Source organism: Bos mutus, chromosome 9 (assembly GCF_027580195.1).
Source record: "Bos mutus isolate GX-2022 chromosome 9, NWIPB_WYAK_1.1, whole genome shotgun sequence".
NCBI lineage: Eukaryota > Metazoa > Chordata > Mammalia > Artiodactyla > Bovidae > Bos > Bos mutus.
Window position 1 is genome coordinate 96,888,137 of NC_091625.1, and position 12,574 is coordinate 96,900,710.

A 12,574-nucleotide genomic window follows, 5' to 3' on the forward strand; every position below is an offset into this window, starting at 1 on the left:
CAAGTCTATGATGCCAAGCAAGTTTTTTTGGAGTGAAGGCTAAGTAAGCTGCTTTAGTGCCCAAGAGACGCACTTGAGATAACAACAGCCAGGGAAGATAATGAGAGCCAGGTCTGGCTGTGCACCCCCTTCCCTCCAAAGGTCATCATTATGCCTTCCATCATGCCTCACGTCGTACTTGACTTCTGAGACTTAGGCATCCCCCACTGTTCTCATTGCCATAAAGGTCTCGGTAGTCTCCACTATGAGCCTCCCCTCCCTCCTACATCCTCTCTCTGTGCCCCTGGGATTCCTGCTCCACAATGAAGAAGCTCCCCCAGATAATCAGCCTTTTCAAACATTTCCCTCTCCTTCCTGATTTAACGGAAACTGGTCCATCTCCTTGCAAGCCTCTGAAATGAAGGCTGCTTTTTGTTCCAGGTGTACACAGCTGAAAGCCAGAGGTGGAGCTGGTTGTCTCCTGGTTCTTCAACGAGGTTCCTAAACTGTTGGACTCTCCTCGCTTGCAAAACTGCACCCCACTGCTCCTTTGAGAGTTATGCCGCCTGACTACACGTCCTCACCTTCTCCCCACTGCCGCTGCCTGCGGCGGTCATAGGTGGAGAAGTCCCTCATTCTTGGGAGACTTTAGCTCCTAGCTCATGATTTTCACCTCCGCCCTTATTCTTGTCCTCTTTCTGGGGATCGAACCATCCATCCATCAACCTGTTCTTTCAGTTCCTTTATACCTTCTCATTTCTGGGAACCTTTCAAAGAAAATTCTTCTACGTTCCAATCCCTTTCTGGGCCTTGCCATCCTGAGAACTTGCACCACCTCTGAAACCTAAATTCCAAATGTGTCTCTTTCCAACCATCATCTCCTATCTTTCCTTTCCTGATATTCTTACTGAAGTATGGACACTGCTTAAATTCTTCAGCATCACTGAGACTTCTCATGAGCTGCCCTGACAGTTTCTCCCGGGCCACTCTTTGTGGGCTCTTAAATCACTCATCACAAATGTCAAATGAGCATTTTTAACTCCCTTGTGACTGTGTTATGATTCTCTAGTAGCATGGTTTCTCTTGTTTCTTCCCAAACTGCTCATAATATCCCCCACCCCACTCGCCCATTTCCTCCTTGGACAATTTACTTCGTATTTCACTAAGAAGACAGAAGTTATGAATGAGGTATTCATTTACTGGGCAGATATTTACTAAGCATCTTCTATGTGTCAAACACTCTATGTGGAGAAGATACAGAAGTGAAAAATGTGTCTCTTTTCCTGGAGCCATCAAACACCAACTTCTCCCCGCCCCTCTTCCACTACAACAGCAAACACGCCTTCCCCTCCCACCCCACTCACCTGTGGCTTTCTGTCTTCTCACAACAAATAAAGTGGCTTTTTCCCCGTTAAGGGTCAATTCCTCTCTCTGTGCCATGTATCCAAACACTTAACATCTTCTAAAGTACTCCCTTTCTTCAGCTAGCTCATCTAACTCTTGAATTACCAAGTAATCCATCTCTGCTGAATCATTTCAATGAGCATAAAACAAGCTCTAGCCTCTTCAGTCTTTAAAGAACCCTCCTGCTATTTCTGCAGTTATTTTTTCCTTTTCATAACAAAAATTCTACAAGAAGTTGATTCCCTTTGGTGGACTCTCCATGTTGCCATGTGCAAAGGACAGCAGACTGACTTCCTCTCACTCAGCTTCTCGTTAGCATGAACATAAATCTGCCTCTGGGGAACACTTCCTTTCTTGGCTCCATCAACATGGCACAGCTCTGTATTTTCTTCTACTTTACTTGAGGCTCCTGTATGGTCTCCCTTGCTGACTGCTACTCTTTTACCAAGTTTCCAAACATTGGTGCTCCTTAGGGTTCAACCGTGGTCCCTCCCCTCTTACTTCCTTTTGGCAACTGTCATGGATGTAAAATGCCACCTACATGCTAACCATTCCAAATTTACCAGTCTCTGACCCTGACCTCCTTCTCTGAGCCCCAGTGCACACATCCAAATCTCGACTTATCTCCTTCTCAATGCTTCAGGCACATCAAACATTAACATGTTCTGAACTGAACCCTGATTCCATGCTTATCCTTACCTACTGCCATCAAACCCATCTCAGTGAATATTACTGTAGGATTCCTTCATCTCCCTGACTCACAGCTACTCAATCACTGTGACCGTTAATTCTGCCTCTCAGTATTCACTTCTTTCTGTTTCTTCTGCCAGTCCTCATCTGGACCGTGTCCATATTGCAACAAGACTGACTTTCTTAGCCCGTGATTTGGATATGTCCATCCCCTGGACATCCATATCCATCCCCCATTGGATATATCCTTCCCTGGTGGCTCAGACGGTAAAGTGTCTGCCTACAACGTGGGAGAACCGGGTTCAATCCCTGGGTTGGGAAGATCCTCTGGAGAAGGAAATGGCAACCCACTCCAGTATTCTTGCCTGGAAAATCCCATGGACAGAGGAGCCTGGCAGGCTATAGTCCATGGGGTCACAAAGAGTTGGACACAACTGAGCTTTCTATCCCCTGCTTAAACTTTCAAGGATTCCCCATTGAGTTTAGAATAAAATCCAGACTCTTAACCATGGCTCACATGGTTTGGATAGTTTTTATCTTTCATCACTGTCCCTCTTGCTCATTATTTTCCAGTCACATTGACTTTATTTAGTGGCTTGAAGAAAGCAGGCCCTCCAGCTCCTCTGGGGCCACTGAACATGTGCTTTCCTTTGCTTCGAAGGCTCTTCTCCCCAGCCCAGTGATCCTAGCTCAGTCCATGGGTGTCCTCTCAACTTTCATATTTCAGAGGTCCTGACTCCTTTTCTAAAGTAGGTTACATCTTAGCTTTTATCATGATTTGTGCCTGTGACTTCCTTGTTTATCATTTTATACGACACTAGCAGAATAATCCATGGGGTTGCAAGAGTTGGACATGACTGAGCGATTGCATAACAACAAGCACAATAATAGTAAACAAAAATATTAAAAACATTTGTTGAATAGGTGAAGGTAATTTCCTTAAGATTCTGGTGATTAAACTCAAAGAGGAGGTAGCTGGTAAGAATGGAAGTATGTTTGAAAGGGAGTGCTTCTGAAGACTCTCCAAACCCTCTGAACTTATAGATATCACATCTGTTTCCTTTGGGCTTCCCTGGTGGCTGAGACGGTGAAGAATCTGCCTGCAATGCAGGAGACTCGAGTTCAATCCCTGGGTTGGGAAGATCCCCTGGAGAAGGAAATGGCCACCCACTCCAGTATTCTTGCCTGGAGAATCCCATGGACAGAGGAGCCTGGCGGACTACCGTCCATGGGGTCGCAAAGAGTCAGACACGACTGAATGACTAACACTTTCACTTTTTTACAATCTGTTTTCTTTAGGGCCCACCTAGAATTTTGGAGTCACTCTACTTATGTACAGTGTAATATCTTTGCTAAGTAGCTTGGACTTGGTGGGTGAGGGTCGGGGGCTGAAAGGGGCTTTACGAATGTAAATTGTAAACACACATCAGGGACACGACCAAGAAGCTAAAGTACATGCATTGTTTTAAATTCCAAGGGGTTTTGATTGCACTTTTACTTTAAGAAGGTAATGATTTACAGTGTTTAATGATTTATTTTTAATTCAGATCTCAAAAATCCAGTGCTTATTGAATGAAATTGAAAAGGAACCACATACAAAGCAATCAGATGGCTGGTGAGCATCTCTACCTTCCGGTAATGAACTCAGTAATTAACTAGTATCTGTACAGGTTTTATCAACTCAGTTTTATCAACTTTTAAGTGAACATTACACTGATTATTTTTTAGTTTTTTTCTTTTCCATTATGCTTTCTTTTTAATAGGATATTGACTGTAGTTCCTTGTTATGCTGATTTTAGTGTCTACCTCGATGCTGCTAGTTCGGTCTATTGATGGACTGTAAATAGTACTTAAATCAGAAATATTTTAGTGTAGCACTTAATATCTGCAACTTACTTCGCCATCTTATTTATTTACAAAAATTCTAAGAGATGACTGAACATTACTCTTCCTTTTTCTACAAACTGAAAAGCCAAGTTAGAGACTAAAATGATCTGTCCAAGGGAACTTGTAAAACGCCGATGTAAAAATTTCATTTCGTCCTGTACTATTTAAGTTGCCTCAAGCATCCAGAGAGAGGCTGACGGTTTCAGCAGCTCCTGGGTGAGGCTGTCCACCCTGACAGGCAGGGGTGGTGGTGTTGCTAGAACTCTCCGCTGCTCAGCAGACCTCATGCCACCGTCTGCCCTGAGGCCACTAGATCTTGTCCATGTGTCATAAGGATAGAAATATCCCTGGCTGCAGTGACCTGCTTATATCAGTCACCGAAGAGATTCCTGGCTCCCTGGTTGGTTCTCCCGTCTGACCCCTGACCCTGCACACGGCTCCGTCCATCCCCTTTCCCTCTCGCGTCCCCCAGCTGCCCTAACTCCCACCCTCGAGCTGGGGGAACTCAGTGAGTCAGCAGGATCTGCCCTGTAACGCCAACCTACCTACTCTCTCAATGTTCCTCTCACGTCCTTCCCCAACTGACCTCGGCTTCCGCCGCAGGTAACGACTGGCCCTTCCTTCCGCTTTACTCCCCTTCTGCCCCTCAAGGCTTCCGCCGCAGGACACGACTTGCCCTTCCTTCCGCTTTCCTCCCCTTCTGCCCCTCAAGTTTTCACCACTGCTCCCTTTTGCCTCACCTCATGGATTTTCAACATCCCCAAACACAACAGCTTTCCTTTCTCCTTCTGAAACCCTGCAGTTGTGATTTCAAACCATCAGGCTCTGTTGTTTCTCTTTTACAGTCAGATACCCCCGGCTCCCTCCATCTCTCTTCCCTCCCTGACCCATTTCTAGAAGCCCCAGTTCTTGACTCACCAGCACTCCCTCCAAGTCTGTCCTGATGATAATTCTGGAGGGTCCCAGGGTCCACATGGGCCATCCTTTCCAAGCCCGTGCCCTCAACTTCTCCAGTCATCTCGTCCGCTCCCTTAACTCGGCCCTCTTTGGGGCCTCTGCCTCCCGACCTTGTCACTGCCAATCTCCACACCACCTCCACAAAACCCCGAATCCAAAGGGTCCTTGAACCCACCGGGACCTGTAGCCGGCGGACCCTGTCACATTTCCCCACCCCTTTTTCTTCCCCCTTCTCTCCTCACCAAGCTGAAATCCCAGGCCCAGCTACTACACTCACACCCAAATGTCTGCCCTGCTCTCCGTTCTCTCTCCTGCTTTTGTTTCACTGGGGTGGCTGGTTAGACCTGACCCTCTGCCTTTTCTACGTCTGTGCCCACATCGATCAGCGTGACAGGAAACCCCCGTTGATGGATCTCACTCCAAATTCACTCCTTTTCTTCACTTATTCACTCCCTACCCTCCTAAACGACACTTTCGTCGTCCTTTCCACCCTCTGTAAAACTCTTCCCTCACTTAACTCTCAAGTGATGCCTGTTTCCTGTGAAACACTCAGCAAAATCCTTCCTGTGTCTCCGGCCTCCCCCCCGCCACCAGGTCCAGCCGTCCCCACTTTTGTCTCCGGCCAAACCTACACTCTGCGAGCTGTCAAATCAAGGGTGTTGCTCCTGACATGCTCCCCTTTCCTCTGCATTACCTCCCTGCTGCCCTGCAGTCATTCCCATCAGCACAAAAACATGGTATTTTGTTGCCTATAAAAAAGAGAAAAATTTTGATGCCACATTCCCTATCTCCAGTTACCTCATTTCTTTGTTTTCATTTATAGCTAAACTCCTTTAAAAAAAAAAAAGTATCTGTATTCCCTCTTTCCCATTCTTCTCCCTTTTCCATTGAACCCAATCCAGGCAGACTTTCACCCTCACCAGTCCACTGGTCAAGGTCACCATGACCTCCAAGTTCCAAATTCCAGGGCTCACTTCCCATCCTTGTCCTGCCTGATAAGCGCACGGCATGGATAATCAGGCTTCGTCCCAGACAAATTGTGTTCCTTCGGCTCCCAGTTTACGTGTTCTTGGATTTCTTCCCACTTTATTCTGACCACACCTTGTATTTCATACGTTAAAACACTTTTTACATAAAATAAGCCTTAGATATGGTCGCTTCAGAACTCCTGTGCTCGCTTTACTCTCTACCAGGGATCTGTTCCCAGGCCTTACCATGACGCTTTCCTTCATATCTTTCAGGTCCTCGTGTGCATAGCACCTGCCTCAGCGAGACTTTTCTTGACCACCTTGTGTAAAATCTCAGCTCCCCCCACTTGCATTGTCCTTCTTTTTGGTTTTATTTTTCCTCCTTGGCAATGAAAACTGTCTAACATATTATATGAAAGTGTTAGTTGCTCAGTCTTATCTGATTCTTTGCAGCCCCATGGACTATAGCTCACCAGGCTCCTCTGTCCATGGGATTCTCCAGGCAAGAATACTGGAGTGGGTAGGCATTTCCTTCTCCAGGGGATCGTTCTGACCCAGGGATTGAACCTGGGTCTCCTGCATTGCAGGCAGGTTCTTCACCATCTGAGCCACTGGGGAAGCCCAACCAAAAGGTGATGCCCCTGGGTGAGTTTGAACCACCAACCTTTCAGTGAGTAGCTGAACGCGCTAACTGTGCCACAGAGACGTAGCGGCTCTGTTAACATATTATATACTGAACACATTTGTGTGTATATAACATGATAGCTTTCCCCAACTAGAAGGTAAGCCTGAGAGGACTCTCTTTTTCACTTCTCTAGCCCTGTAAGAATCATATACAGCATATGAGTATGTGCTTTTTAAGTATCCGTCGAATGAAAAAGAAGGAAGGAAGGACTTGTGGTTTTTTTAGGAGATAAAGATCAGTATTGCTGTGATGCAGTATGTGGCCATTAGCACAACTGATCAGAGAAATAGTGACTTTGATTATGGCTTGATTAAATGCCTGGGAAAATGCAAAATGGCTTGAATTTTATGTAGATCTAAGGAGATGATTATAGTTGGCTTCTTTCCCTACTAATCACCCAATGACTCTAAAACAAATATGGAAACAATCTGCAAATATTGGTACAAGTTAGAAGAGAAGCTTCTATTATCTGAGCAGAAATCTCAGGGTAACAATCAGTGATTTGTGCTTTAAGAAATCTCACGGCTGTCACAGGAAAATAGCTGTGAGGGAACAGTGTTTTCATAAGTAGGTATGTTTGGGGTCTGTTATCAGCTTTTGGAACTGCAATATCTTTGATTTGGTTTCTATTTGAATAAACATCCCTGTTTGTTATTGTGGAAATTTACAGTCTGAAAACATGAACGAGGCATATTGTAACCTGCTAATTCAAGGAACTGGAAATGATTCTGGCTTTTCTTCCTCCCCGAGTTAATCCCCTTTTTGAAATCTCATGTTGGAGATGGAAAGTTCCACTTTCTGACATACACACACCAAACAAAAACTCACAAACCAAAAACCTGTTGGAAAAAAACTGAGCTACTACACCTTTAACTACATGTTCTCTGATCAGAGTGGGCAAAGACTGCCTTTGGGAGAAAAAATCAATAAGAGAGTATAAAATAGGTCAACCACCATGCTGAAACTACATGACATTTGTTGTTGTTTAGCTGCTGAGTCGTGTCCAACTTTTCTGCGACCCCGTGGACTGTAGCCCGCCAGGCTCCTCCGCCCATGGGATTCTCCAGACAAGAATACTGGAGTGGGTAGCCATTTCCTTCTCCAGGGGATCTTCCCAACCTAGGGAGGGGACCCATGGCTCCTGATCAGCAGGAGGATTCTTTACCACTGAGCCACCTGGGAAGCCCATAAATTATATGGCTTAAGTATTTATTTTTGTTAAATTTGACTTTAGTTTTTGGCCGCACTGTGCGGCATGTGGGATCTTAGTTCTCTGGTCAGGGACTGAACCTGTGTCCCTGCATTGGAAGGGTGGAGTCTTAACCACCAGACTGCCAGGGAAGTCCGGGCATAAGTATTCAAGGATAACTTGACATCAGATTTAACATAAAAATATGGAGCCTGTAATTCCATATGAGGATTAAGAGATTTATTGCTAAGTGGTCAAAAATGTGTGTGTGTGTACGTATGCATAGGTTAATATGTAGCACTCTGAATTATGAGCACATCTATTTAGAATCTGACATATCTCACTGAGCACAACACAGCATTTAAATAATCAGCTTTAAATGGGCCAGCCATTTATATCAGTCACATGTCCGCATCCATTGAGAACGCAGAGGCAGAGAAGTATAGATAGCACGCGAAATAGAAAATTCTGGCGAAAAGAGCTTGCACATCCCCGCACAGACATCAACCCGGCCTGTCTGTGCCGATCAACCCCCTCAGGCATAATTCCTCTCAGCACTTATTTGTTTGCTTATCGGCCACTACGCCATACCTGCTCACTGCCGCGTCCTGAGATGAAATGCTCTGGCAGGTAGCAGATGTACCCATTAATAACCTGTCGGGTCTGATGGATAAGAGAGGGAAAGCGGGTTCCCACACACAGCGCCTGTGTGGCTCCCTTCCCCATTTCAGGCGTGGGGAGGGGGAGCGGTCAGGAGACACCCCCCGCCTCCCAGGAGAGTGTGTGTTCTCATTACTGTCTGTCTTCCATGACGCTCGGGGCAGCCTGTGAGAGGCCGACTCACCTGCTCTTCTCCAAGAATCCTGAAGTGATGGAGCTCTTTAATCAAGGAGTTGGGACAGCCAGCTGTTGGGAAGAAGAAGAATTAATCACCGATGAGTTATTCCCACTCAGTGCGGTAATATGTTCTCACTGCCGTCATGACTGCCGGTGACCAGTATCGCTGTTGGGAAGGACACAGATGCTCACTTACCTGTAAAACATGGTCTAAAACGACCAGACAACACCCCCCCATCCAGGGTGCTCCGGCTGCTGCCAGCCTCTCACTGTGACTCTGTAGGAAGGAGTTACACATGACCCTGACCAGCTTTTTCTCCCCTCCCGATTGTGATCTGGACGTCGTGGGGCCCGAGGACACCATGCCATTTCTGCCCAGCACGTCACTTATCACTAATACAGAGCCAGGGTTTCGTGGGGCAGACAGGGTGAGTTGGCAGGTGTTGGTTCATTTCACTCATTTACCACCTCCAGGCGCGGCTTCTGCACATGGAGGGTGAAGGATGAAGATGGGGCAGCCGGACGCCCTGTCTTCATGGGATGGGGCTAGAGTTTAGAACTGCACCTGGTTCTTCCAGGAGGCTTTGTCAAGATCCTGACGATGCTGCATTTCAGTTTGGAAAGGGTCTATTATGGAGTCTTGTGCCCACCACCTTCTAGTTCCGCTCAGTGAGAACCTACTCAAGCTTGATTCAGAGTTTCTCTTCTTTCTCTTATAAAAGAGAAAGAAGAGTTATTTCTCTTGTAAAAGAAATAAGTAAATAAATCATGTGTGTTGTGTGATCAGTCGCTCAGACATGTCTGACTCTTTGTGACCCAACGTACTGTAGCCCACCAGGCTCCTCTGTCTTCGGAATTTTCTAGGCAAGGATACTGGAGTGGGTTGCCATTTCCTCCTCCAGGGCATCTTCCTGATCCAGGGATTGAACCTGTGTCTGCTGCATCTCCTGCGTTGGCAGGTGAACGCTTTACCACCGCACCAGCTGGGAAGCCCAAATGAAGCATATCCATACATGTGCACATATGTGTGTGAGTGTATGTGTCTATCTGTCTCTCCACCTATGCCAGGGCACGCCAGTTCCTGTTTAAAAATGTATCCTATCCCTGTCTTTTAAATAGAATTATTCCACAGTATTAATTTGCCATCATTAATAACATAAACTCTGGAAACAGAATTGATACAGAAACCTGTTTCTTTGGGATCAGATCTATGGATGATGTGCTATGTTGGCTTTTCTATTAAGGAAAATGGGTTCTGTGAAAATGCACCTAAGCGACAGCTGAGGCTGAGCTGTCTCTGGGAATCATGACATGAGACGGTGGGAGGCACCAAGGGACGCTGGCCTGGGGAGTGCGGGCGGCCAGGGAGGCGCTGTCTGCAGGGGCTGAAGGAGTTATCCTCTGCGAGAAGGGCTAGATGTGTGTGCTATTCTAGAAGGCAGGACTAGAGCAAATAGGTTAAACGACAGCAAGTATGCTTGGGTTCACTATGAATACATTTCTAATTTAAAATGGAATTTATTTCCTTACCAGCCAGTAACTGGAGGCTTTCAGACAGAGGCTAAATAACTATTTATGCAGAATATTTTAGAGATGAATTTGACTTGAGTTAGTTCCAATTCTGAAACTGTGGTCACATGAAATGCTGGAACAGAGATTTAGTCTTTGTTACTATATTCAATATATATTTGTCTTTGATGTTATTGTATTTCGTACTCTTGAGAAAGTGGTTCGTAAATGTTCACTAAGGCAATACATTAAAAAAAAATGAACAAAATATATAAACAGGTGATGTCATCACCTGAAAGTAGGCAAAAAAAAATGAATGGAAACCCCAAGGTGGATATTTTGGTGGAAAATCTAGTCAATCAATTGTCATAGGCACATCCTACCTACAAGGAAGGAAAGCTAGACCCTGACGCCAGAAGAAACCCTTGATCTGTGTTTCTCCCACTGGAGGCCGTGAAGGCTTATGGCCCGAGTTCCCTTTTAGAAGTTGGTCATTTCAGAGTTGCTATTCTGATCTAAGCAATTAGTAAAAGTCTATTCTGGGTTATTTGGTTGGCTGCCATTCAACCAAAAACCGTTGAAGAAATTCAGCCTCCTGTCAGTTCTTGGGAACAAGGGGTCATATTTTTTGTTTTGTGAAAGTCATGAGGAGAGAACAGAGGTGGAAAGAATTCTCAGGACAAATTCCCAACAAGCGAGGGCTGTGTGGTTTGGTGCTAAGTTTATGAGGGGAGGGGTCACCCAGCCCGTCGCCGGGAGGAGGGGTGACAGAATTGAGGTTTGCCAGGCATGGGGTTGCAGGCACTCGGGGCCCCGTCTGCACGCTAAGGACCGGCTTAGTGGGGTAAGACGACAGCACCTTCCATATGACATTCAGAGTTAATTTGAATACTTTTGGTTTTGTGCTTTCATTTATATTTAATTTATACATTTTCAGTTGGGTCTTCTAGCTGTATAGCGTAAAAAGTTTCTACCTAAATTATACTCGGACATAGTTAAGAAACATCATTAAAAATGGTTTCATTCAGGCTTCGAAGTTTTAGAGGATTCTTTTTTCCTTTACAAGTGGTCCTTTGCATCCCTCTGACTTGAGAAAAACTGATTTGACTTATTTTAATGGCAGGTAAAATAAGAAACAGAATTTAAAATGAACCTACCTTCAGAATTTGTATTCTAACTTTCTCCACAGATGTAACTAAAAGGATTGATGTCAGTGATAGCTCAAATGTAAACATCTTGAACAGACGACTCGCTAATTACCTGAAACACCTGGTCGATGCAACAAAATATGATAAACAAGGACAGACAGGGCTTCAAGTGAGAAGAGGAGGGTTGCAAGGGGTCAAGGTGTTTAAGACGACGGAAGGGCACCTGTCACCGTGCACGTCACAGGAACGTCAGTGCGGGAGATGCACCGATGCAGAGCCAGTGTGACGGCGCGGCTTCAAACGAGAAACGTGAAAGCTGCACGGGGAAAGCAGCGGTGCAGGGAGAAAGGGTGCAGGGGCAGGGACAGCAGAGGAAGACGTGTGGACAGGCGTCCACGGCGCAATCGGAATTCTTCCAAGCGCTTCACGCAGGGTCCGCACACGCGACAGGGCGTCGCCTTTGGAAGCCCCCGCTCTCTACTTGGACCACATTATGTCTTAAGAGGGTGCAGCCGTCAGCTGCCTTCATGTCTCCATCATTCAGTCTCTTCTTGAGATAACAGCTAAGAGGCTTCCGTTAAAATACGTACATCAGCTATCATGGCATCCGCCACAGGTTTTCCATCTCACCAAGAGTCAAGGCCAAGGGCGTCAGTGGCCTATGTAGGGTGCTTGGCTGCCTGGCCCGCTGTGTAGCTCCTTATCCCTCTTCCGCCAGGGGTCCCGCCTGCCTGCTCTCAGTTCTGACCACCCCAGACAGGCTGCTGACTGCAGGGCTCTGGATTTGCTCCCCCCTCTGTCCAGAAAGCTCTTGACCCTGCTATCTGCGTGGAGTGGTCCCCGACTCCTTCAATCCTTGCTCAAATGCCGCATTCTCAGTGAGGCTTTTCAGGATCACCCCGGGTGAAACTGCAGCCTATCTTCATCCCCCCAATCCGCCGTTACTGCTGCATTTGCTCCATGGCTCTCATCACCTTCTAAACTACTTTTCTGATACAGCATTTTATTTTCTGTCCCCTGCTGCTGAAAGGGAAAGGTGACAAGTGCAGGACCATTGCTTTTTCGTCACCGCTCTATCAGCTGTGTCTAAACCACTGCCCAGCTGGATGAACTGTTCAATAGCACCTGCCCCATGAATGAGTCATCCAAGCGGTCACTGCCCACCCAGCTCAGTGACACTTAGGAGGGGCTCCTATCCACCCCTCCTCTCTTTTCACCATGGAGGCCTCGGCTCTGACCTCCAGCCCTCTGTGTGCTTTGCTCATCAGTTAAGTGGACTTTATCTAACCTCTAACCTCTGTCCCCAGCCTGGACCCCACAT

The 12,574-nt window shown here is 46.3% G+C and overlaps 1 protein-coding gene across 8 annotated transcripts in view; it reads right to left on the reverse strand.

Moving 5' to 3' along the window:
* PRKN (parkin RBR E3 ubiquitin protein ligase) overlaps positions 1 to 12,574 on the reverse strand; it is a 1,238,243-nt gene that overhangs the window by 212,588 nt on the left and 1,013,081 nt on the right. For all 8 annotated transcript variants that reach the window (XM_070377000.1, XM_070377003.1, XM_070376999.1 and 5 more), the window contains one exon: positions 8,604 to 8,665. In XM_070377000.1, the coding sequence (XP_070233101.1) occupies positions 8,604 to 8,665 (62 nt within the window). The remainder of the gene's footprint in view (positions 1 to 8,603; positions 8,666 to 12,574) is intronic.